Genomic DNA, 27019 nt, shown 5'->3' with positions numbered 1-27019 from the left:
ACCTAATTTAAAGCAAAAGGTACCTATATATATAAGCAATACTGAAAAAACAGACTTAAAAATATAACCCAAGAAGGTGGAAGCAAACAAAAGTCCATTACTTAAGGAATGTATAAGTGAAAGATCCATACAATGGAATACTAGTACTCACCAATAAAATATAAAGTACAGATACATGCATGCTACAACATGCATTAATTTTGAAAACAGTACATTAAGTAAAAGTAGCCAGATTCAAAAGACCCTTATTATAAAATTCCATGTTCAAAATAGGCAAATCCACAGAGAGAGAAAAGCAGATTTCTGTGCCAGGAGCTGGGGAGGATTACTAAGGGGTATAGTTTCTTTCTGGAGTGATAAAAATATTCTGGAATCAGACAGATTGCATAACTTTGGAAATATGTTAAAAACATTGAAATGTACATAAAATAGCAAATTTTATGGCATGTGAATGACTATATCTCAATAATAAATAAAAATTATATATATGTATATATCCCAGTATGCTTTTATTAGTATTTTTGCTTAAAATATAAAATATTTCCTGGGAGGAATTAAAAAATATAAATATATGGAAGTCATACAAGATATCCATTATGATTAAGTATGAAATTTGCGGCTGAAGTTCAAAGGAATTTTTTTTAAATTCCTGATCAGTTTTGAATTTGTGAACAGCAGGGGGCTGAAAAGATGATTTATGAATCCGAGAAACAATCCACAACAACTACCCTTCTAAAATTACCCTAATAAAAAATACTTACTATTGAAAATAAATTTACTATTTGAAATCTTGTTTTGGCAATTTAACCATGGTATAACCAATTTATAATTTAAAGGAAAGGCTTGGCTTGGGTCACTATCCCAGGGTCCTGGGACTGAGCCCTAGGTCAGACTCCCTGCTTCTCCATCTCCTCCTGACCCTCCTCCCTGCTTATGCTCACTCTCTGTCTCAAATGAAAGAAAGAGAAAAGGAAAGAAAAAGAAAAAGAAAAAGAAAAAGAAAGAGGGAGAGAGAGAGAAAGAAAAGAAAAAAAAAGAGAAGAGAAGAGAAGAGAAAGAAAAAAGAAAGAAAAGAAAAGAAAAGAAAAGAAAAGAAAAGAAAAGAAAAGAAAAGAAAAGAAAAGAAAAGAGGAAACCTAAAGAGTTCCCCTTAGAAACTTCCTTCCTAATTCAGGGTAGATCAATGGCTACCTACACAGTTGAACTCTTACCATAGATTCGGAGAGCAGAAGCTTGTAAACTTTTTAGTAATTCTTTATTTGCTCGTGCTGCTGCAGTATGGATGATATCAATAAGCTGTGTTGAGAGCTCAGGATTTCGGGAGCCAAGATGAGCAAGTTGCAATGGTAAACCAGCCAGCCAACGGGATAACACTTTACTACGATATCTAAGAAACACCAAAGAAGAACAAAATAAAGTATAATTTCCAAACAAGAGAAATAAATTTAAACCAAAAAAAAAGTTTTAACTTGACTATACCAGAGTAACAAATCATCTACCAAGAAAACCACATGTACTCATTTAAACATCTGAGAGCCTACAAGAATGGCAGCATAAATTTATTCAGCTATAATATTTTCCACAATTTTACCTACTGAATTAAAAAGATCATGTAATTTGGGGTACTATCTAATTGTATGTTTATCTTAAAAACTGTATGTTTATCTTAAAAAGGGGAAAAGTGCTCAATGGTACAATTCTTTGTACCATTTATTTTAATTAATTATACTATATTAACACACTGATGTATTCAATGAAGGGTGCTCCCAGACTAAATGGCTTCGAACCTGTGTTATTTTAATTCTTCAGTATAAAGCTGACCCTTGAAAACAACATGGGTCTGAACAGCGTGGGTCCACTTATAAGCAATTTTTCTTCAATAAATCTATTTTAAAAAGTTTTTGGAGAATTCCAACAATTTGAAAACCTCAAAAAGTGCATAGCCTAGAAATACTGAAAACATTATATTCTAATTTCTTAGATGTAACTGTAATAATATATGTAACATCTAAAATATGTGTTTATCAACTCTTATCGATAATTAGTAGTTAAGTTTTAGTGTAGTCCAAAGTCACACACAGATTTCTGTGCACCAGGGGTGGGGATGTGTGGGGGAGGTGTATGTCAGTGTCCCTAACCCCTACATTCTTCAAGGGTCAACTGTACTTGTACTCAAGAAAGCTCCAGTGTCTCTATGCTCAGGTAATAGCAATCACTTTTGCTGTAGCCCAAGAGCTTAATGATTTAAGCATGACCTTTGTTGTCAGATCTGAACTTAAGTCTCAGCTCTATGTCCTATTATATTTAAGACACTCACCAACTTATGTAACCTAAACTTCAGTTTCTTCCTATAAAATGAAAGTAACAGTACCTACACCTACCTCATAGTAGGAGTATGAGATTTATGAAAAGCACCTTGGTTTGTACTACAGACTCAAATGTTTCAACAACTACCTATGTATGCTGAGGTATCCCACAATCCTTTTCTGCCTAAATATACATTTCTGACCATCTGAAATATACCTCAAACCCATCACATTAAAAAATTAATTCCTTAGTTCCACTCTTCGTGTTGTCCATCTCACTTGATAGCACCAAACTAAGCCAGAAACTTTCTCATCTTCTATTGTCCTCATTCCCATACCCAACATGTCCTTAAGGGCTAGTGGTTCAACTTCCATAACTTTTATAGAAAGCAAAAGAAAAGGCTGAGGCTACTATAGGTTGTTCCAATTGTCCTTAAGCTGTAAGTGAACAAGTAGAAAACAAATTCAAAGAGGCTTTTATCTGCTTGGTTATACACATAAAGATTACCGGTACTATTAGGTATGCTCCTTTATACAATTTTTTTTTCTTATATGCAATGAAATAAGATTAAAAAATGAACTTCTCCAAAGATTTTATCACCCTATTATTTTATTTCAACAGACTATAAAAGAACTCCCCAAGAAAAAGAAAGGCAAAATAAACGAAATTTTACCTGACTTTGTAAGATCTCAGTTCTTCTTTTTGATAGATTTTACTGAAAAACTTCAGTAACAAAGTCCGAACTGGCAGGAGAAGGCCTCTCTGCTGATACAATGTATAAACTGCCTTGATGAGAGACTCTGTAGCCTCTAAAAACAAGAACAACCGCATATGAATCAAAATGTTTCTTTACCAGCTCTAATTCCTCTAAAAGCACAGAAGCGGTTTACTTTGTTCCTATGACAAAGCAGACCCTAGTCACAAAATGGTCACTACCGAAGTCCTGTAGCAATGACCCAATATAAAAGTCAAACCAACCAGAGATTACATAAAAATTTTCTTAAGGGACAAAAAACCTATGTAGTGATGAAAATAACCAGGATTCTTAGAAAGATGAATAAGATGGGAACAAAACAGGAAAGCTTTGTTTTTGAATGAAAACAATTAGTAAGTCATACTAATATGTAACTTCAGGCTAGAAGTAGAGACAGGCAGGATTCATTCTGGATGGATAAAAGGGAAAAGTGCTCAATTTCTAATCAAACTAGACTGAGAAATGACCTAAGAGTATTTTATCATTAGGCTCAATGGCATTTCCTCTTAACTGTATCTACCTTCTTTCACTCAAGTCTGTAATCTACTAGAAATCTTATCATGTTGCTTCACAATGGACCTACTCACTGAGAAAGAGACCTCTGAGCCATATACAATTTAAGTGTTCAAGGAGACAGTCCTTTGTAGGAGCTATCTTTTATGGCTTGAATGTAATTAACCTATGTATAAAGTTTGAAAATCACTAATTCAAAGCTAGACCCTAATAGCATATATAAGAGCTCCTCTCTGAAAGAAAGATAAAGCAGTTAACACCTACCTCTGTTGGGTTGTATCTGCATTAACCTCCACGATACCCCAAGCAATCTGTTCAGCTGCTTACTATTTAGCCTAAAGCCATCTTCAAGGGTCTCTGTCACAAACTTCCTTATCATTTCTATCCAATTGGAATCCTTCTGCAAAGTTGAGGCATTTGCCAGGGAGACCATGATATCAGACAGTGTTAAATTCAGTAAAAGATGATCTACATTATTGGAGAGAATCGTGCAATGCTTGATGCTAAAAACAAACAAAGACACACACATCTATCAAGTGTTAAATCTACCATGCCTGCTTCACTTAGAATACTTAAAAAAAGCTATCAATGGGTCAAAAAATTTCCTTTTAAAATAAATTGCCAAGAAGCAGGTATGGAGGCAAGGTTTAGGCCACTGTTTTGTTAAATAAACCATTCCTTATGGAATTAAGGTTAAGAAGATATGAATTACATTGTATACTGCTCATTTCATTACCCAAGTTCCTCTTCACACAAAAAGTAAAGGCCCTAGTAACAATGCTTGGTAATCCTAAATGTGATTTGGAGAGAAGACTTGAGAACCTTAACATGCTTGAAGATTTTTTTTAAAGCATATACCTATATTTGGATGTAGGTCACAGTAGATCTTAACTCTGCTTCTACCTCACCAACATAATCACTAATTTCTCCTGGCCACAATTTCTGTATGTGTGACATAAGCAGACTGGTCCAAATAAGCACTATTCTGAAACAACTTTTGTGATACACATATTAAAACCAGTTTTTTCTTCTAGCTAAATAAGACATTTCTTTTAAAGCATGAAATAAATTTCCAAAAATATTTCAAATACTTTCAATAAAAAAATTGCAACTCAGAATATAGATACTTATTTCACACTATGGCATATTCAAAAGCAGAGCCTATTTATTTCAGGTTTCAAAAAAATGTAAAGTTAATTAAAATAAAAAATCTCTCGGGATGCCTGGGTGACTCAGTGGTTGAGTGTCTGCCTTTTGCTTAGGGCATGATCCTGGGTCTAGGGATCAAGTGAGTCCTGCATGAGGCTCCTCACAGGGAGACTGCTTCTCCGTCTACCTGTGTCTCTGCCTCTCTCTCTTTCTCTGTGTCTCTCATGAATAAATAAATATCTTTTTAAAATAAATATTTTTTACAAAATTTAAAAATCTCTCAAACTAACCAATTTTAAAGGAAAAAGTTACTCTTAGGTCAAGCATGAGCAAAGACACAGTGGTCAAGAACCAACAATACACAGGAAAGGAAATAAAAGAAATTTGGTACTATCAGAGCATCAAATGTACAGTTACAGGAATGACAAACGAGCCTGGAAAAATAAAATGGAACCAAATTACAAAGAGTTATTAGAAAGACTAAGGGCACTAGAGTTAATTCTGAAACCACATGAGTAACATAGTTGAAAACTTATTTCAGATGGGTGATTCTGTGGATGGAAAAGTTACAAGACTATAAACAAGCAGGGGCGCCTGGGTGGCTCAGACTGTTAAGCCTCTGCCTTCTGCTCAAGTCATGATCTCCAGGTCCTAGGATCAAGCCCCAACTGTACTCCTTGCTAAGTGGGAAGTCGGCTTCTCCTTCTCCCTCTCTTTCTCTCCTGCTCTCCCCCCTCCCTAACCTGCTCTTTTCTCTCTCAAATGAATAAATAAAATCTTTACAAAACAAAAACAAAGAAGCAGTTATGTGGCTATTGTAACAATCTAGGCAACAGATGGCAAGCTCAAGAACCAGGGTCAATGCTGGGTATGGACTGGGAGAAGGTAGAACATTTAGCAAGAATAAAAATTAGCTGGATTTGAAGTTTAAGAGTATAAGATGTATGTGAGTCTTGGAAAGGTGGGAATTGGGGGAATTAAAAGTTCTAGCATTGGTGACTGGATAAATGAAGCAGCAGAGATCCAGAAAATAAATATTACTTTTGATATGTGTAGCCTGAAGTGTCTCTGGTATAACTCCAGGCAGAGGCCAAAAGACAACTCAAAGCTGTCAGAATAATCTGACACCAGAAGGAGAAATCCAAGCTATTTGATGAAAGTTACTCATATGACCACTCTTAGTTGCAAAAGAAGCAGGAAATACAATTTTTACTTTTTATAGTCATATTCCTAGCTACACACCAGAAATTAAGAAAAGAAAGAATGAGACTGGGACAAAGAACTAGCAGTCTACACATCACAAACCCAAATAACTACAAGGTTTTTTGCAAAACTGCCCAGCACCCAAAACCAAGGCACATTTTAACATTAATTAGACCACACAAAAACTCAATTGCCACATTTCTTCACAAGTAGAGCTTACCAAGAGCTACCCTAAGTATATCTCAAGCAGCATAATCTGTTACTGTCTGGCAGGTCCAAATGGACACTGCAAACTTAGGAGAATTCATTCTGCTCTTCCAATAATTTACACAAAATTTTAAAGACTAAATATACCAACCATCAATTCTATGAGGGAGGCAGGCCGATAGGTAAACCAATTTTCAGTAACAATAATGTAGCTAATTAGAACTAATCCTCTTTCTCCAAACAACTTTAAAACTAGATGAAATCATTTTTAAAAACCTCAGAAGTATTCAAGAGCTAAGAAGATAATAAACATTTACTGGGCCCCAAAATCTATGAAAAAAGCAAGATACTATCACTCAAGGATTTGTCCTTAGGGCAGCTGCCAATTTCAAAGAAACTGCTGCAAAACTGATGTAACCTTTTAGCAGCCTCACAGGGAAAAGTCAGAGCCCAGGACCTGACTAACAAGGGGACTTTCATATATTATCCAGGGTAAAGGTGAAGAAGAAATAAAAATAGCTCTTAGGTAAAACTTAATCCCAATTTTCCTTTACACCAGTGGCTTAAATAACCATTCCTCCCAACCAGCTCTACAGATTCAACACAATTCAAATCAAAACCCCAACATGCTATTTGTAGTTATCAATAAATTGATCCTGAAGTTTATATGAAAGGGCGAAAGAGGGACGCCTGGGTAGCTCAGCAGTTGAGCGTCTGGCTTTGGCTCAGGGCGTGAACCGGGAGTTCCGGGATGGAGTCCCACATCAGGCTCCCTGTGAGGAGCCTGCTTCTCCCTCTGCCTATGTCTCTGCCTCTCTCTGTGTGTGTCTCTCATGAATAAATAAATAAAATATTTAAAGAAAAAAAAAAAAAGAAAAGGCAAAAGACCTAAAATACCCAACATATGACTGAGGCAGAACAAAGCTAGAGGATTTATTCTGCCCAATTTCAAGTTACTCTTCAACTTCATTAATCAAGACAGCATGGAATTGGTAAAAGAACAGACACACATAGGATAATGGAACAAGGAGCTCCAAATAGACCCATAATATCTAATCAACTGATCTCTGACAAAAGAGCAAAACCAATTCAATGGAGAAAGGATAGTCTGTTCAGCAAATGCTGCTGGGAGCAAATGGACAGAAACTCTACAAATGAAAAACAAAAAATTCAGGACACCTGGGTGGTTCAGTGGTTGAGCATCTGCCATTGGCTTAGAGCGTGATCCCCGGGTCCTGGGATCGAGTTCCACATTGGGTTCCCCAGAGGGAGCCAGCTTCTCCCTCTGCCTCCCTCTCCCTGTCTCTCTCATGAATAAATAAAATCTTAAAAAAAAAAAATTTCAATGGATTTGTGTCTCAGCTCAGTTGAATAAATCTGATAATTAAAAGCTGGTAGAGATAAATAAATCAATCAAGCAAGCAAGCAGGCAGGTATGAGGTAACGAAAAAGAAAAACAGGTAGAAGATTCAGTGAGTAGGTCTACTATGTTTAGTCTTTACCAGAAAGGAAAGAAATAGGACTGCAGTATTTTTTTTAAAGATAATGAGAATTTATCAGATCTGTTTATAGACATTTCACTCAAGATTTAAGATCTCAGATTTAATAAGTTCACCGAATCCCAAGGAGAATTTAAAAAATTAAAAAAAAAAAAAAGAAAATCCACCTGGATACATCATTGCAAAACTGCAGAAAACAAAAAGAAATATTGTGGGGAGTGGGAACAGTAATTTTGTAAAGTAACAACAGATTCTCATAGCTGACTTCTTATTAATACAGCAATGAAAATCAGCAGTGTTATTGTCAATGTGCTCAAAGAAGAAAACTGCCAAACTTAGAGTATTACACTCTACTAAAACACTTTACAAATGAAGGAAAAATTATACTTTTAGACAAAACAAACAAAAAACAACCTCTAGCAGATTCTAAATGATCCCACATGGATGAAAACCAATATGTCAAAAAATGAAGATCAAAAAAATAGAGAATACACGGATAAAAACTCAGGTGGTGGATATAAGTTTCTCAGAATACTAATTTTTGTTTGAAAGCTCAAATTTTGGGGACACCTGGGTGGCTCAGCAGTTGGGCATCTGCCTTCAGCTCAGGGTGTGATTCCGGAGTCCCAAGATGAATTCACAGGATTCACAGGACGAAGTCCCACCACATCAGGCTCCCTGCAGGGGAGTCTGCTTCTCCCTTTGCCTATGTCTCTGCCTCTCTGTGTCTCTCATGAATAAATAAAATATTTTTTTTAAATAAAAGCTCAAATTTTATCATTGTCACAAATACTGTCATCAATTGTTTTCTTGGAATTGATAGGTTCTGTTCATTTTGAGAAAATAACTGCCAAATTTGCAAGTCGGAATAACAATAGTTTGTCATTCCTTTAAGTTAAAACTGTGTCCATCACAGGAAAGTATTTACAAGTAGAATACTCACAAAAATGTATTTCTTTTTTTTTTTAAGATTTTATTTATCCATGAGAGACACACACACACACAGAGAGAGAGAGAGAGAGAGAGGAGCAAAGACACAGGCAGAGGGAGAAGCAGGCTCCATGGAAGGAGCCCAATGTGGGACTCGGTCCTGGATCTCCAGGATACGACCTGGGCCGAAGGTGGCGCTAAACCACTGGGCCTGCCCACAAAAATGTATTTCTTGAGACAATCATCATCCTATGTATTCAGCCAAAATATTTTATTTACCACAGTTCTCCCATTTCATCACACTGAATGTGAAAATAATGTGTCCTCAAGAGTCATGATTTAATAAAGTAAGTATTTTTACTGCGTCATTAAATCAAACTGGCTTGTTCATTTAAATTGTGAGTGCTCGGTGGTGAAGAATACAATGTTTTACTAGTACAGGTTTGGTGCCATTCTCTTAACTTACACTAAGATACTGGCAGTTTTACCAACCTCTGCTTTTGTACCATCAATGCTAATCAGAAAAATCAAAAAGGCAAACAATATCTTAATATAATTGTGAAAATAGTTCTGACTTTATAGACTCCAGAGGTCTCAGACCACACTTTGAGAACTACTGTCTTAGATGAACGACACTGGAAGAAAGACAGTCTCTTCAATAAATGGTGCTGGGAAAGTTGGACATCCACATGCAGAAGAATGAAACTAGACCACTCTCTTGCACCATACACAAAGATAAACTCAAAATGGATGAAAGATCTAAATTTGAGACAAGATTCCATCAAAATCCTAGAGGAGAACACAGGCAACACCCTTTTTGAACTCGGCCACAGTAACTTCTTGCAAGATACATCCACGAAGGCAAAAGAAACAAAAGCAAAAATGAACTATTGGGACTTCATCAAGATAAGAAGCTTTTGCACAGCAAAGGATACAGTCAACAAAACTCAAAGACAACCTACAGAATGGGAGAAGATATTTGCAAATGACGTATCAGATAAAGGGCTAGTTTCCAAGATCTATAAAGAACTTCTTAAACTCAACACCAAAGAAACAATCCAATCATGAAATGGGCAAAAGACATGAAGAGAAATCTCACAGAGGAAGACACAGACATGGCCAACATGCACATGAGAAAATGCTCTGCATCACTTGCCATCAGGGAAATACAAATCAAAACCACAATGAGATACCACCTCACACCAGTGAGAATGGGGAAAATTAACAAGGCAGGAAACCACAAATGTTGGAGAGGATGCAGAGAAAAGGGAACCCTCTTACACTGTTGATGGGAATGTGAACTGGTGCAGCCACTCTGGAAAACTGTGTGGAGGTTCCTCAAAGAGTTAAAAATAGACCTGCCCTACGACCCAGCAATTGCACTGTTGGGGATTTACCCCAAAGATTCAGATGCAAGGAAACGCAGGGACACCGGCACACCGATGTTTCTAGTAGCAATGTCCACAATAGCCAAACTGTGGAAGGAGCCTCGGTGTCCGTCGAAAGATGAATGGATAAAGAGGATGTGGTTTATGTATACAATGGAATATTACTCAGCAATTAGAAACGACAAATACCCACCATTTGCTTCAACATGGATGGAACTGGAAAGTATTATGCTGAGTGAAGTAAGTCAATCGGAGAAGGACAAACACTGTATGTTCTCATTCATTTGGGGAATATAAATAATAGTGAAAGGGAATATAAGGGAAGGGAGAAGAAATGTGTGGGAAATATCAGAAAGGGAGACAGAACATAAAGACTCCTAACTCTGGGAAACGAACTAGGGGTGATGGAAGGGGAGGAGAGAGGGGGGTGGGAGTGAATGGGTGATGGGCACTGAGGGGGGCACTTGACGGGATGAGCACTGGGTGTTATTCTGTATGTTGGTAAATTGAACACCAATAAAAAATAAATTTATTATTACAAAAAAAAAGATAAACGACATAGGACTAAGGCAGCTAATTATAACAAACTGTCTCACAATAGCAACAATGGTCTACTGTTTATAGGATATCCCAGTAAGCTTCCCTCCCCCATCCACAACCTAATTTGTTCTGTTCCTTTATACTGTAAGTCTCTCCCAAAGGAGTACCCATCCCTAATAATTTCAGATTCTGAAAAGAAAAAAAAAAAAAATCAGATTCTGGTTCTTCAGTTAGAGTCCTTATTTGAACCAGTTAGGAAAATTTTCTATATACAATATACCAATAAACTTCCTTTTTACCAAATAAACTTTATACTGTTCCAGATGATCTTTCCTTTCGGCCTTAACAAACATTTCTATTCAATTTATAGGAAGCTCAAATTTCTTCTACAGATGATACTGCAAGTCAATTTCCTTTTGAATTCTGCTTAAGTACTCAATACCTGCTGCACTCTTTCTCTGGCCCCTATTCTGTCCTTAGTTTCTCACAAAGAAATCTATTTGGTAGTAATTTTTTCTAAAATGTAGTCATTCATGTACTGTCTGAACTAATATTTACTATGCTTCTTTAATATAGCTCAGTTTTTAAAGACAAATAGAATTTCTAAAAGAAAATTTGTCACTACCATAATCAGAAAACCAATTTTTCCTAATACATTTTGCAGTAAATTCCCAACAACCCAACCAGCACTTAATCAACCTCAACTTGTCAAATCAATCAAAGCTCTCCATTACCTCTCAAAAAATAAACTTCTTTTCCCAGCATACTAGTAAATCTTCCCAACAGCAGACTACTCTTGTCAGCAGTGAACTTCTGCTCTCATAAGTTGATTTGTAGCCCAAAGGCAAGACTTAACTATACTGTAAACAGAAAGATTTGGGGTCCCCAAAAAAAGAAAGACAAGAGGGATGCCTGGGTGGCTTAGCAGTTGAGTGTCTGTCTTCGGCTCGGGGCATGATCCCGGAGTCCCAGGATCGAGTCCACATCGGGCTCCCTATGAGGAGCCTGCTTCTCCCTCTGTCTACATCTCTGCCTTCTGTGTCTCTCATGAATAAATAAAAATCTTAAAAAAAAAAAAAAAAAAAGACACGACACAGCTTTTATGACACAAAATAAGTCATTTTAGGTCCCAGCTATTTTCATATTTTCCCTGATCAATGCTCCATTGGCTCTATTAGCCTAACTACATTTCTTACAAAGCTTCCTAGGAAGTGTCAGAATTACAAAGAAAATACAAAAATGTAGTTAAGGATTTAAGGGTAACTAAAGAAATGCAAAAACTAAGTCTCTTAGAGGCCAGTAAATAGGCTAGCTATAAAAGAAACAATAAATCAGCGGTGAAACTCCTGTGCTGCTTCAAAAGTAAACAAGGCCCTGTATTTCTTATCCAAGATAAGGAGCTCAAGACTCCATCCAGTTTATACCGTAAGAGTTTGCCCAAAACCTCTTCCCCTGACAGTAACCTTTGCCTCATTATAATGTTAAAGTCTCCACCCTGGGAGGGGCACAAGCTTCGTAACATAGCACACATGTACAGGCATGTTTCCTAAGCATGTCTGCACAAACATACATCACATGCCTTTACATGTGATGGACAGAGGTCCTCTTTCTGAATATTCATCCTAAACCCTAAATAAAAAGAACCTGTTCACCCATACTCAGGGACACATGGCTTTGGAAGTTATTCCCGATGATCTCCTTACTGCAGAAAATATGTTCCGTTTTATGATAACTCCAACTGAAATCTCTATCTGTAACCCACCAAGGATTGAACTCATGTTAGTTCAGTTACAGTATTTGTTCCTAGTACATATAAGAATTAACTTGGAATAAGCACCATAGACTAATACATTTTGAGCACAAAAACTGTTTTCTTAGGGGCACCTGGGTGGCTCAGTTGGTTAAGCATCCAACTCTTTGATTTCACCTTGGGTCATGATCTCAGGGTCATGAGATCAAGCCCCACATGACACTCTAAGCTCAGCTTGAGATCTTCTCCCTCTAATCTCTGCCCCTCACCCTGCTTGCACTTGCTCTTTGCTTTTACTTTTTTAAAGATTTTATTTATTTATTCATGAGAGTGACAGAGAAAGAGGCAGAGACACAGGTAAAAGAAGAAGCAGGCTCCCCACGGGAACTTGATCCCAGGACCCCGGGATCACACCCTGAGCCAAAGTCTCAACCACTGAGCCACCCAAGCATCTCCGTGCCCACTCTTTAAAATAAACAGAATCTTTAAAAAAAAAAAAGAACGTTTTCTTAGAGAGGACTACACTGCATTTTTTTAAAGGTCAGTATTTACAATGACAAAATTATAGCCTTTAATATAAATGAAAGAATTGAAAGCAGGTACTCAAATGAACACCTGAACACCAATGTTCACATCATTATTCACAGTAACCAAAAGATGGAAACCACCCAAACACCCATGGACAGATAAATAGATAAAATATGGTATATACATACAATGGAGTATTGTTTAGCCTTAAAAAGGAAGGAAAACTTGGAAGTAACCAAGAGGATCTTCAGTAAGTAGGTGAGTGGATACATAAACTGTGACACATAAACTGTGATACATAAACTGTTCCATACAATGGAACATTACTTAACACTTAAAAAAAAAAAAAGTCATGAAAAAAACATGGGAAAGGGAAGGATGAATAGGAGAAAACAGGATTTTTAGGGGAGTGAAACTATCCTATATAATATAATAATGGTACATAGATGTCATCATATGTTTGTCAAAACTCAGAATTTGTAGTACCACCAGTGAACTCTAACATAAACTATAGATTTAGGATGAAAATGATGTGTCAGTGTAGGTTCATAAACTGTAAATGTTTAACTCTGGTGCAGGATGCTGACAGTGAGGAAAGCTATGGATTTCTACGAGCAGGAGTACATGACAATTCTGTATTTTCTGCTCAATTTTACTATCAAACTAAAACTGCTCTAAAAACATAAAATATATTTTCAAAAAAGGGAAAAAATGCTGCTACACGCTACAATATGAATGAACCTTGAAGACATTTTCCAAAGTGAAATTAAGCCAGACACAAAAGGAAAAATATTTTATGGTTCTTATACGAGGTACCTAGAAGAATCAAATTAATAGAGACAAAAAGCGTAATACTAGTTCCAGGATGCCTGGGTGGCCCAGCAGTTGGGCACCTGCCTTTGGCTTGTGATCCAGGATCCAGTCCCACATCAGGCTTCCTGGAGGGAGCCTGCTTCTCCCTCTGCCTGGTCTCTGCCTCTCTCTCTCTCTCAGTCTGTCTCTCTCATGAATAAACAAATAAATCTTTAAAAAAAAAATACTGGTCCCCAGGCGCTGGTGGTAAGGGACCGTTACTGTTTCATGGGTACAGACTTCTAGTTTGGGAAGATGAAAAAAGTTCTGGAAACGGATGGTGGTGATGGTTGCATAGCAATGTAAATATACTTAATACATTTAAAATGATTTAAAAGATCAAATTTCATGTTACATATATTCTACAACAATAAAAGTAATATCCTTTGTAATTCTGTATTTTAACTGAAGATGAAAAAATTTGTAGACATTAAATCAAAAATTAAGTGGGGTTACAGGAGTAAGTGTGAAGACCACTGGGTGAAGCCAATGTTGCCTTCCACATGTTATCTGCTAAATATTCAATGCAGCACCTTATGGATGTAAGAGAGCAGCCCAGAGTCTCTAAAAAAAATGAATCCCTGGGGAATCTTCTGAGGAATAAGCTAGTTACACTACCAATCTATTTTTGCTAAAAATTCCACAACTGCAAAGTCAGCTGGGAAGACAGCAGAATAGGCAGACCTCAAGCTCACTTCCTCCCAGAGATACAACTAGAAAATACCCATAGCCATATATTACCCAGGAAACCGAAGACTGGCAGGACAAATTCCACAACTAAAATCAAGGAAGGGACATTAAAGAAGACGGGAAGGGTGAAGACACATGGCTGTCTGACACAATGGAGAGGGAGCTCGTGGCATGGAGAAGGGTAGAAAATACTTTCACACTGGGAAGTCCATGAACAGGGAGGATGGAATATTTGCCTTGGAAATGAGAAGGGCTGAATTTCTTGAGTTCTCAAAAACCGGCAGGACTTAAAGCCTAGAATTTTAAAACTCTGTGAGAGCCCAGAAGGCGTTAGGAAACAGAGTTTCATGATAAGAGATAACAAGAGAATAGCCCCAAAGATATAGTGCAGAACCAGCACATGGAAAACTCTAGGGGCAGACAGGAGGGAGGGTGATTTGCTCATTTCAGAGCATGGCCAAGAGAGGCAGGGATCACAGGGAGACTATAGGAACAAAGGACAGGGCAGGCGCCATTTCCCTTCCCACCCCCCAGCAAAAACACCTGCTACCAGCAACAGGCCACCCGTGGTAACCAGTGTGGTGCCAACACTCCCAACTAGCTTCTACCAAGCTTTCTCACATTCCACTCCCTACCACACCCCTCCCCCACCTTCAGCAGATAAGCCCTTCCCAGTCACACTGAGTCTCAGCACTGCAGGCCCCTCCCTGAGAAGCCCAGAAGAAACCCTACAATGCCATATTTCCTGACACCCACGTTTCAGGACTTCAGTTTTGGCTGTGGCAGACTTTCACAAGCAGACTACCAACACATCTTGTTAAAATGTGCCTCACCCTTGCTGAGAGACCAAAGTGAAACAAACATAAAAAATACGCCTTATAGAGAATTTAAAAATAATGACTATGAAGATCCTGGACTGGAGAAAAGAGTGGAGGACATCAAAGAGACGATTAACACAGAGATAAAGAATCAATCAGAGATCAAGAACACAGTAAATGAAATTTAAAATACTCTTAATGGAATAAATAGTAGGCTAGAGGAAGCAGAAGAAGTGAATTAACAATCTGGAAGGTAGAGTAATGGAGAGTAACAAACCGAGCAAAGGAAAGAAAATTATGAAAATTGAGAAAAGTCTTAGGCAACCCAGTGACTTCATCAAACATAGTAACACTTGCATTATAGGGATCAAAAAAGAGAGAGATAAAGAACATTTATTTGAAGAAATAATAACTGGGGCATCTGGGTGGCTCAGTGGTTGAGCATCTGCCTTTGGCTCAGGTCGTGACCCCAGGGTCCTGAGATGGAGCTCCACACGTGCTCTCTGCAGGGAGCCTGCTTCTCCCACTGCCTATGTCTCTGCCTCTCTTTCTGTCTTCCACGAATAAATAAAATCTTTAAAAAAAAAAAAAAAAGAAGAGGGATCCCTGGGTGGCGCAGCGGTTTGGCGCCTGCCTTTGGCCCAGGGCGCGATCCTAGAAACCCGGGATCGAATCCCACGTCGGGCTCCTGGTGCATGGAGCCTGCTTCTCCCTCTGCCTGTGTCTCTGCCTCTCTCTCTCTCTGTGACTATCATAAATAATAAAATAAAAATTAAAAAAAAAAAAAAAAAGAAGAAGAAAGAATAACTGAAAACATCTCTCATCTGGGGAAGGAAACCAAGATCCAGACCAGGAACCACAGAGATTACCCCCTCACCAAATTCAATCCAAGGCTATCTACACCAAGATACACAGTAATTAAAATGGCAAAAACTAGCAATAAAGACAAAATTTTTAAAAACAGCAAGAGAAAAAAAGACAGTAACACACAAGGGACATAAGGCTATCAGTGAATTTTTCAGCAGAAACTGTGCAGGCCAGAAGGGAATGGGGCAGGATACATTCAAAGTGCTGAAAGAGAAAATTCTGCAGCCAATACTCTATCCAGCAAGGCTATCATTCAGAATAGAAGACATAAAAGAGATTCCCAGTAAACAAAAATTAAAGTAGTTCATATTACTAACCAGTCCTATAAGAAATATTAAGGGGGAAGGACGCCTGGGTGGCTCAACAGCTGAGCGTCTGCCTTCAGATCAGGGCATGATCCCAGGGTCCCAGGATCCAGTCCCACATCAGGCTCCCTGTGTGGAGCCTGCTTCTCCCTCTGCCTATGTCTCTGCCTCTCTGTGTGTCTCTCATGAGTAAATAAAATCTTCAAAAATAAAAATATAAAGTAAAACAAAGATCGTAACAAGAGACAAAGAAGGGCGCTATAATTAAAGGGGACAATCCAACAAGAGGATATAACAGTTGTAAATATCTATGCATCCAATATGGAAGCACCCAAATACATAAATCAGTTAATGATAAACATAAAAGGAATAATCGATACTAATACAATAACAATAAGAGACTTTAACACCCCATTCACATCAATGGACAGATCATCCAAACAGAAAAATCAACAAGGACAAAGTAACTTTGAATGAAACTCTGGACCAGATAGTTTAACAGACATATTCAGAACATTCCATCCTAAAACATCAAAATATACATTATCTTCAATGCACACAGAACATTTTCCAGAATAGATCATATATTAGACCATAAAACGAGTCTCAACAAACTCAAAAAAACCCAAGTCATACCATGCATCTTTTCTGACCACAATGCTATGAAACCAGAAATCAGTCACAAGAAAAAAATCTGAAAACACACATACATGGAGGTTAAATAACATGCTAGTAAACAATGGGTCAACCAAGAAATCAAAGAAGACATCAAAAATTACATGAAAATGAAAACACAAAGGTTCAAAATCTTTGGGATGCATCAAACAGTGGCATTAAGAAGACAGTTTATAGGGATCCCTGGGTGGCGCAGCGGTTTGGCGCCTGCCTTTGGCCCAGGGCGCGATCCTGGAGACCCGGGTGCATGGAGCCGTCAGGCTCCGGTGCATGGAGCCTGCTCTCTGCCTGTGTCTCTGCCTCTCTCTCTCTCTTTGACTATCATAAATAAATTAAAAAAAAAAAAAAAAAAAAAAAAGTTTATAGAAACACAGGCCCACCTCAAGAAGAAAAATCTAATATAAACAGCCTAACCTTATACCTTAAAGAAGCCAGAGAAAGAACAATCAAAACCCAAAACCAGCAAAAAGAAAGAAATAATAAAGATTAGAGAGCAGGGACACCTGGGTGGCTCAGTTGGTTAAGCATCTGCCTTTGGCTTGGGTCATGATTCCAGGGCACTGGGATGGAGCCCAGTGTGGGGCTCCCTTCTCAGCGGGGACGCTGCTTCTGTTTCTCCCTCTGCCTCAGCCTCTGCCCCTCCCTCCTCGTGTGCTCACTCTGTCTTAAATAAATGAATAATCTTTTAAAAAATAAATATTAGAGCAGATATGAATGGCATAGAAAAAAAAAAAAAAACAGATCAATGAAACCAGGAAATAATTATTTGGGGGGGGGGGGAATCAACAAAACTGAAAAACTTCCAGCAAGACTCATCAAAAAAAAAAAAAAAGAGAGAGAGAGAGAGAGAGAGAGGGTGTGCAGACCCAAATAAAATTACTAATGAAAAAGGAGAAACAGCAACCAACACCACAAAAATACAATTATAGGGGTGCTTGGGTGGCTCAGTTGGTTGAGCATCTGGCTCTTTGATTTCAGCTTGGGCCATGATCTCAGGGTCGTGAAATTGGGATCTGTGTTGGACTCTGTCTGCACTGAGTGTGGAGTCTGCTTTGGATTCTCTCTCCTTCTCCCTCCACCCCTCTCCACCCTATGTGTACTCCCTCCCCTCTCTAATGAAAAGAAAGGGAAAGGGAAGGAAGGGATACAAACAATTGTAGCAAAGTATTATGAGAACATATATACCAACAAGTTGAACAACTTGGAAGAAATGGATAAATTCCTAAAAACATATAACCTACCAAAACTAATGCTGGAAGAAATAGAAAATCTGATCAGACCAATCACCAGCAATGAAATTGAAACAGTAATCAAAAAAAAATCTCTCAACAAAGGTCCAAGACCAGGAAGCTTCACAAGCAAATTCTAGCAAACATTTAAAGAAGAGTTAATATTCCTTCTCAAACTATTCCCAAAAATACAAAAGGAAAAGGAAAGAAAACTTCCAAATTCATTCCATGAAGACAGTATCACCCTGACACCAAAATCAAAGATACCACCAAAAGAAGAGAACATATCTCTTGTAAATACAGACGCAAAAATCCTCAACAAAATATTTGCAAACCAAATCCAACAATGTATTAGAAAAAAAAATCATATACTACAATCAAGTGAGATTTATTCCCAGGATGCAATGGTTGGTTTAATATTCACAAAACAAGGGGCACCTGTTGAGCCCAGTTGGTAGAGCATGCGACTCTTGATCCTGGAGTCATGAATTTAAGCCCAACATTGGGTGTGGAGTCTACTTTAAAAAAGTAAAATACTAAAAATACGTATTTGCAAAACAATGTGATATATCACATCAATTAGAGAAAGGATAAAAAAAACACATATGATCATTTCAACAGATGCAAAAAAGCATTTGACAAAATACAAGATCCATTCACAATAAAAACCCTCAACAAAGCAGGTCTACAAGAAACACAACTCAACATAATAAAGGCCTTATGTGAAAAATCTACACCCAACATCCTATCAATGGTGAAAAACTGTAGCCTTTTCCACTAAGGTCAAAAACAAGACATGGCTGCCCTCTATCACCCCTTTATTCAACATAGCAATGGAAGTCCTAGCCACAGCAATTAGCCAACATAAAGAAATAAAAGGCATTCAAATTGGTAAGGAAGAACAAAAACTCTATTTGCAAATGACATATTACATTTAGAAAATCCTCAAGACTTCATCAAAAAGCTACTAGAACTGATACATGAATTCAGTAACATCACAAAATACAAAATCCATGCACAGAACTCTGTTGCATTCTTATACACTAATTATGAAACAAGCAGAAAGTAAAATTAAGAAAGCAATCTCATTTATAATTGCACCAAACAATAAAGTATCTAGAAGTGAAACACTTGTACTCTGAAAACTTTAAAAACACAGATGACAGAAATTCAAGACAACACACGAAAAAAATGGAAGGACATTCCATGCCCATGGGTTGGAAGAATAAATAGTTAAAATGTCTATACTACACAAAGCAATCTACAGATTTAATGCAACCCCTATCAAAATATCAACAGTATTTTTCACAGAACTGGAACTATCCTAAAATTTGTATGGAATCACAAAAGACCTAGAAGAGCCAGAGCAATCTTGAAAAAAAAAAAAAAAAAAAAATCTAGAGGTATCCCAATTCCAGTTATATTCCAAAGCAGTAGTAGAACAGTATGGTACTGGCATAAAAATAGACACAGAGATCAATGGAACTGAACAGAAAATCCAGAAATAAACTCACAATTATATGGTCAATTAATCCTTGATAAAGGAGGAAGGAATATACAATGGGAACGAGTCTCTTCAACAAATGGTGTTGGAGGGATGCCTGGGTGGCTCAGCAGTTTAGCGTCGCCTTCAGCCCAGGGCCTGATCCTGGAGAACTGGGATCGAGTCCCGTAGCAGGCTCCATGCAGGGACTGCCTCTGCCTGTCTGTTTCTCTCTCTCTCATGAATAAATAAATAAATCTTAAAAAAAAAAAAAAAAAAAAGGAAAAAAAAATAAAAATAAATTAAAAAAAAATGGTGTTGGAAAAACTGCAGAGCTGCATGCAAAAGAATGAAACTGGACCACTTTTTCACACCATACACAAAAATAAACTCAAAATAGATTGAAGGCCTAAATGTGAGACCGGAAACCATAAAAATCCTTGAAGAGAGCACAGGCAGTAACCTGACATTGGCTGTACCAACGTTTTTCTAGATATGTCTCCTGAAGCAAAGGAAATAAAAGTAAACTACATGGAGACTACATCAAAATAAAGCTTCTGAACAGAAAACACAATAATTTACAAAATTAAAAAGCAACCTACAGAATGGGAGAAGATACCTGCAAGTGACATATCCAATAAAGAGTCACTATCCAAAATATATAAATAACTGATACAGTCAATACCTAAAAAATAAATAATCCAATTAAAAATGCAAAACATGAACAAACATTTCTCCAAAGACATTAGACGGCCAACACACACAAAAAGATGCTCAACATCACTCATCATTAGAGAAATCCCAGTCAACACGACAATGAAATATCACTTCACCCCTGTCAGAACGGCTAAAATCAAAAACACAAGAAAGAAGCACTGGTGAGGATGTAGAGAAAAAGGAGTACTCATTTACTATTGGTAGGAATGCAAATTGGTGTAACCACTATGGAAAATAATATGGAGGTTGCTGAAAAAATTAAAACTGGAACCTCCCTGTGATCTAGGAATCACACTTCTGGGTATTTACACCAAAAATACAGAAACACTAATTCAGAGATACATGCACCCCATATTTACTGCACCATTATTTACAGTAGCCAAACTGTGGAAGCAATCCAACTATCCACTGATAAATGAAAAGATAAAGTGCTTTTCAGAAGGCACTTAACTAACTATAGGCCCACCTCAAGATGAAAATGTTATTTGATAACTTGTTTTTACATTTATTTGCACTCACTTGAGGTAAATATTTTAAAATTTCCAAGCTTACAATTTTAAACTCCATCTTTTCATCTGTAAGCCTTTCTGTTTTAGAAAACTATTTTTCTCCAATTATTCCTTTTCCGGATATTAGTTTCAATGCCAGTTTTCTCAGATATAAATGATACAACTAGATGACCTTTAAGATGATCTCAGAGATTACATAGTACCTCTCCCAAATAAATGACCCACCTCAACAAATCTTATTACATTTATATTTACATAATTTGATACCTGATGCTCACTTTATATAAAATATCCATTATATATTTTTTAATTAAAATAAATAAAAATGAGTCTCAAAGCTTAAAGTGACTTGTTCGAGATCAGCCATACTATTGCTACTTTAATTTCTATTTCACAAAATTTAGATATGAACCCCTCACAGTGTAGAAAGTTCCACTTTAAGGCTAAATATTTTTAATAATTTCAGGCTAAAAAAACATATCCAGTCTATACAGTGGAAAGAATCACAATACCTTTTATTTGTCTCTTTCCTTTTGTGCTTGGTTATTTCTTTTAAGGCATATGGAAAGTGACTCATAAAATGGTGTTTGAAATCAATAAGATAATTCTTTCGAAGCCACGACTCCTATTAAAATAAGCAAAGATTAGAAAATCTACACAAAACATTTAAAATAACCAAATTTAAACAGAAATTTGACTACTTGTTAATCTTCAACTATAAATTTACCATTATACATCTTTTGCTCATGATAGCAGATGTAAATTTTAAAATCAGAATAAAATATTAGGGCATCCAATTCTTACCCACAGATCTTTTCAGTGCTTAATAGTTACCTTTACTTGCCTTTTATCTACTGTTTAAGAAAAAAAAGAAAAAGTAAATAAGATATAAGAAAATTCTTAAATTCAACCACTAGTACAGTCATCTGTAAAATATATCAGAAGAGCCTCTACCTAATGTTCTGTTTATACAATAATTCTACTTCCCAGCAATTCTATTATTTCCAATTAAAGGTATTTAACACTGTCACAAAGCAATGCACTTCTCTTTAATTCTTGCAGTACTCATGAATCTGTCTTTCCTATTTAAAACACTAATTCCAGATTACAACACTCTTATTTCCTCCTATCCAGAGAACCAACCATTCCATTTTGCCAGGGATTGAAGGGTTTCTTGAGATGTGGGATTTGAGGTGTTTAAAATAACTGGTCATCTAAGAGCACCTTAGGATCTTTAACTGGATTCTTCTCTTTGTGCTAATCTATAATTTATGTAACATGTCCCCTTGGACTTCTAACAGGCATCTTAAATTTAAGATGAATAGAGACACTTGGGTGGTACAGTCAGTTAAGTGCCTGACTCTTGGTTTCGGCTTAGGTCGTGATCTCAAGCATCATGGGACTAAATGACCCCCACATCGCATTCTGCACTCAACGGAGAGTCTGCTTGGGTTTCTCTCTCCCTCTACTGCTCCTCACCCTCACCCCTTATGTGTGTGCATGTGCACACGTGTGCTCTCTCTCTCTAATAAATAAATCTTAAAAAAAAAGTTCACATGAATAAATTAAACTCTCCTCACTAGCAGTCACACTGTCATTTGGACCTTAACACAGCATCAACCATCCTTGCTGCTTTTTCCTTCACTATGCACATCAGCAGTCCCACTGGCTTTATCAGAATCCAATTACTTCTCATAGCTTCAACCATTAGTTATCATTCTACTCCAATCAACCATTCATTCCTAGATTACTGCAATAGCCTCCTAATTGGTCTCCCCACTTTCCTCTTGCCCTCCTCAAAAGTCAATTCTCTAGAGAGCAGCCAGAGTGATCTTTTAAAATATAAACCGTGCTTCAAAATAATACAGAAAGGAAAAAAGGGATTAAAGGTGTATATAGGGCAGGACCAGTCATTCATAGAATAGATTGCGTTGAGTTTGGGCTCCACTGTTTTGCAAGAGCTGGATACTGACTACAGGGAAATTCACTTGTGTCCCATTTGCAAATTCAACATATAAAAGTTAAATAAATATAATTCAAATCATGCTACTTCCCTGCTGAAAAATCCTCCACTGTCCTTTCACCACACTCAGGTTAAAATCCAAACTTATACCATGGACCATGGGGTCCCAAATATCTGGCCAGTGTCATCTTTTCTGACTCATCTTCTATCATTCTCCTAGTACTTTATTTGCCCAGGTTTCCTGCCATTCCTCAAAAATGTCAAATCTGTTCTCACTTCAGGGGCTTTACACCTGCTATTCCCTCTGCCTGGAAGGTTCTTCCTACAGGTCTTTTACAAGACTTGCTCCTTTAACTTCAGGCAATTCAAGTCATGAAAGCATTTCCAGACCAATTATTTAAAATAGCTCCCGCTCATTCTGTTCCAGCACTTATTCTCTCTTTACCCTGCTTTACTTTCATCTTTCTTCTTAGTATTGGCATTATGTATTTGCTTACATCCATCAACCCCACCAGAAGGTTAAGTACTATTAAGGGCAAGCAACCCTGTAATGATGGATGAAATTGTTCTTCATCTGTGTTGTCTAATACAGCAGCCACTAGCTACATGCACCTATTGAGCACCTGAAATGTGGCTAGTATGACTAAGGAACTGAATTTTTTTTTTAAAGGAACTGAATTTTAATTAACTTAAGTAGCTCCTATAAAGCATATATAGATGCTCAACAAATCCTATGATTGCATCTGACTATTCTTCACAAATTCTTTATTATTTTTTTTAAAGATTCATTTATTTATTCATGAGAGACACAGCGAGAGAGAGAAGCAGAGGGAGAAGCAGGCTCCATGCAAGGAGCTCGATGTGGTTTCGATCCTGGAACTCCAGGATCATGCCCTGGGCTGAAGGCAGGCACTTAACTGCTGAGCCACCCAGGGATCCCCTTCTTCACAAATTCTAATCTTCACGGGAAAAAGACATCAGCAATGAAAGACACAAACTAAAAGTAACATTAAAAAATAAAATTAAGCTCCAACAAAATTTCTATAGTAATTATAATATTGACCCAGAGCTTATTAATACAGGATCCAAAAATCCAAAGTAAATTAAAAAGTTAATGTTAAATTGTATTTCACTTTTAAAACTAGCTATACATTAAGGATACACATGGCATATCAGAAATAAGCAACCTCAGTAAGGACAAGTACTCAACCACCACAAATAAAATTTAATGTACCCTGAGATTTCAAAGCAAAGATCAGAGAGTTCAGATTTCTAAAAAGTTTTTTTTTTTAATATTTTATTTATTTATTCATGAGAAAGAGGCAGAAACACAGGCAAAGAGAGAAGAAGCAGGCTCCATGCAGGGACTCTGATGTGGAACTTGATGGGGGGGGGGAGGCGGGAATCACACTCTGGACTGAAGGCGGCGCTAAACCGCTGAGCCACCCAGGCTGCCCTCTAAAAAGGTTTTTTTAAAAAATACTTGCATAAAAATGAAGTTCCTCAACTATGCAGCAAATAAAGACATTAAGCAAAACCTAAAAGCAAAGTTATCCTAAGACTGCACCTAATCTAGATGCCAATTTACCAACAAAATACCTATACCTTTTCTGAGAGAAGAGTCTGAATCCAGCTTGTAGAACACAGTAGCATTTAAGGCCAACGAATGCCATTTCATCCCTCCTTTAAAGTTTGAGCTGTTACAAACCACCCAATACCTTAACTACTAAGCTATAACTGAAGGTCAGCGAGAGAGGGGAACAGTGAGAATGTTAATAAAAAATAAATTAATGCATTTTAATTTCACCTTGTACAACTCATACACATATTCATATTTTGTCTCTAAAATAATGGATCTTCCCTTATTCAGTTATTACAGTTCAACATAACACATTTGCCAAGGTAAATAAGAGAATTCTCCAGTGCATGTTCTTAAATACTGTTTCTATTTGAACTAAACTTCCTTCAGTTTATTTGAATTTTAAACAGTATTCTATGTTGCCTTCAATGGTCTATGCAAAACAGTCTTCTGAACTTTATGTCCTGCTTTAATGAACTGCTAATAAATAACAGTCGTATTAGATTAGCACAGAATAGTTCTAAAGCATACAACTTTAAATATCCATAAAATTAAGGCAGTAGGGATCCCTGGGTGGCTCAGCGGTTGAGTGCTGGCCTTCGGCCCAAGGCATAATCCTGGAGTCTTCAGCCCAGGGCGTAATCCTGGAGTCTCAGGATCAAGTCCCATGTCGGGCTCCCTGCATGGAGCCTGCTTCTTTCTCTGCCTGCTCTGCCTCTGTGTGTGTGTGTGTGTGTGTGTCTCTCATGAATAAATAAATAAAATCTTAAAAAAAAAATTAAGGCAGTACTTAGGTCCTTTGACAATGTTATCTGAATGTTAGTGAATGATACAAAACTAACACAATGAATTTGCATTTGGTCCTACCATTCTATCAAGTTACAAGTACTATTACTAAAGGAATAACAATACTTAATCAGTGACTATATGTCATCAAACACCAAAAATGCCCAGAATCTTTACTTCTTAGCCTTCTAAAACTGAAGGAAAGACTAGTACTTAAGATTTATATTGATATCATTACTTTTACTTTCTATCACAGGTTCAGATAAATCCATTCAAGAGTGCAAATAACATACAATTCTCTAAAAAGCTGCATGCATTATTACTGTCACCTGCCTACATCACAGACTGCCATAAAGACAGTAAACTTTGCTTTCATAAAATCAAAATCTACCCCCAGGGACACCTGGGTGGCTCAGTGGTTGAGCATCTGCCTTTGGCTTGGGGCATGGTCCCAGAATCCAGGGATTAAGTCTCACATCGGACTCCCCTTGAGGAGCCTGCTCTCTCTCCCTATGTCTCTGCCTCTCTCTGTGTGTCTCTTATGAATAAATAAAATCTTAAAAAAAAAAAAAACACAATCTACCCCAATCCTAATCAATTTCCTGCCAATGTATTCAATGAATCATGAGACATGCTCAAAACTACAGTCAATAAAGTGCCACACTATCTGAAAAAGCAATTCATATATCAACCCTACAGATGATGGATAATGAGTTAATAGTGCTAGAGCAAGCTCTTAAAACACATACTTTAGTATGGTTCCATAATGCTTTTCAAGATTATCAAATATGATTTTTAATTTAACCTCAACTTATTTTATGTGGCCTATTAATTCATTCTAAACTTTAGCTTGAAATAAAACCAAAAAATTGCATTGTCAATTGTGTACATATGTAGGCAACTTCAAAGATTATACCTGCCTAGTCAAAAATCCTTGCAAGAATTCTAAAACTAGATGCTTTAAGCTTTAAAATATTGTTCCTGTAGATGCCCTCTTTAAGTGTGCTATCACATTAATTTAACACCAATCTCAGAACTTGTTCTTCCTTAAACTATTAACTATATATTATAGCACTATAAAAAAGCTACCACCATTCAATTCTCTCCCAAACAGGTAATTTAATCATCGCAGATTTAATCATGTCTTTACTATCAGTTTTAGTAAAAAACTGCTACAGACTTAGAATCTTAGGTTAATTTCACGAACACCATACCTACAACTACAGTTTACCTACATATAGTAAGGGTAACTTTTACAAATGTTTTCTGATCCTATCCCTTTTCAAGAGAAAATAAAAGCATGCACTAATCAAGTCTCTATGTAGCTTCTGCTTTAAATCACAGTAGTTTGGGGGATCCCTGGGTGGCTCAGTGGTTTGGTGCCGGTCTTTGGCCCAGGCTGTGAACCTAGAGTCCCGGGATCGAGTCCCGCATTGGGCTCCCTGCATGGAACCTGCTTCTCTCTCTGCCTGTGTCTCTGCCTCTCTCTGTGTCTCTCATGAATAAATAAATAAATAATCACAAAATAAAACAAAACAAAATAAATAAGTAAAATTTAAAAAATAAAAAAATAAAATAAATTAAATTACTAAATAAAATAAATAAATATAAATAAATAAAATAAATAAAATAAATAAATAAATAAAATAAAACAAAATAAAATAAATAAAATAAATCACAGTAGTTTAGGGATCCTTGAGTGGCTCAGAGGTTTAGCGCCTGCCTTTGGCCCAGGGCATGATCCTAGCTAGAGTCCCAAGATCGTGTCCCACATCAGG

The 27019-nt window shown here is 37.1% G+C and overlaps 1 protein-coding gene across 3 annotated transcripts in view; it reads right to left on the bottom strand.

The window, feature by feature from the left end:
• TEX10 (testis expressed 10) overlaps window positions 1–27019 on the bottom strand; it is a 65955-nt gene that overhangs the window by 29547 nt on the left and 9389 nt on the right. For all 3 annotated transcript variants that reach the window (XM_041761128.1, XM_041761129.1, XM_041761127.1), the window contains exons 5-8: window positions 21426–21538; window positions 3839–4077; window positions 2981–3116; window positions 1212–1387 (exon numbers count right to left, since the gene is read on the bottom strand). In XM_041761128.1, the coding sequence (XP_041617062.1) occupies window positions 1212–1387; window positions 2981–3116; window positions 3839–4077; window positions 21426–21538 (664 nt within the window). The remainder of the gene's footprint in view (window positions 1–1211; window positions 1388–2980; window positions 3117–3838; window positions 4078–21425; window positions 21539–27019) is intronic.

Source organism: Vulpes lagopus, chromosome 7, assembly GCF_018345385.1.
Source record: "Vulpes lagopus strain Blue_001 chromosome 7, ASM1834538v1, whole genome shotgun sequence".
Lineage (NCBI taxonomy): Eukaryota > Metazoa > Chordata > Mammalia > Carnivora > Canidae > Vulpes > Vulpes lagopus.
The sequence above is the reverse complement of the archived record's forward strand: the minus strand, read 5'-3'. Positions and strand labels throughout refer to the sequence as shown.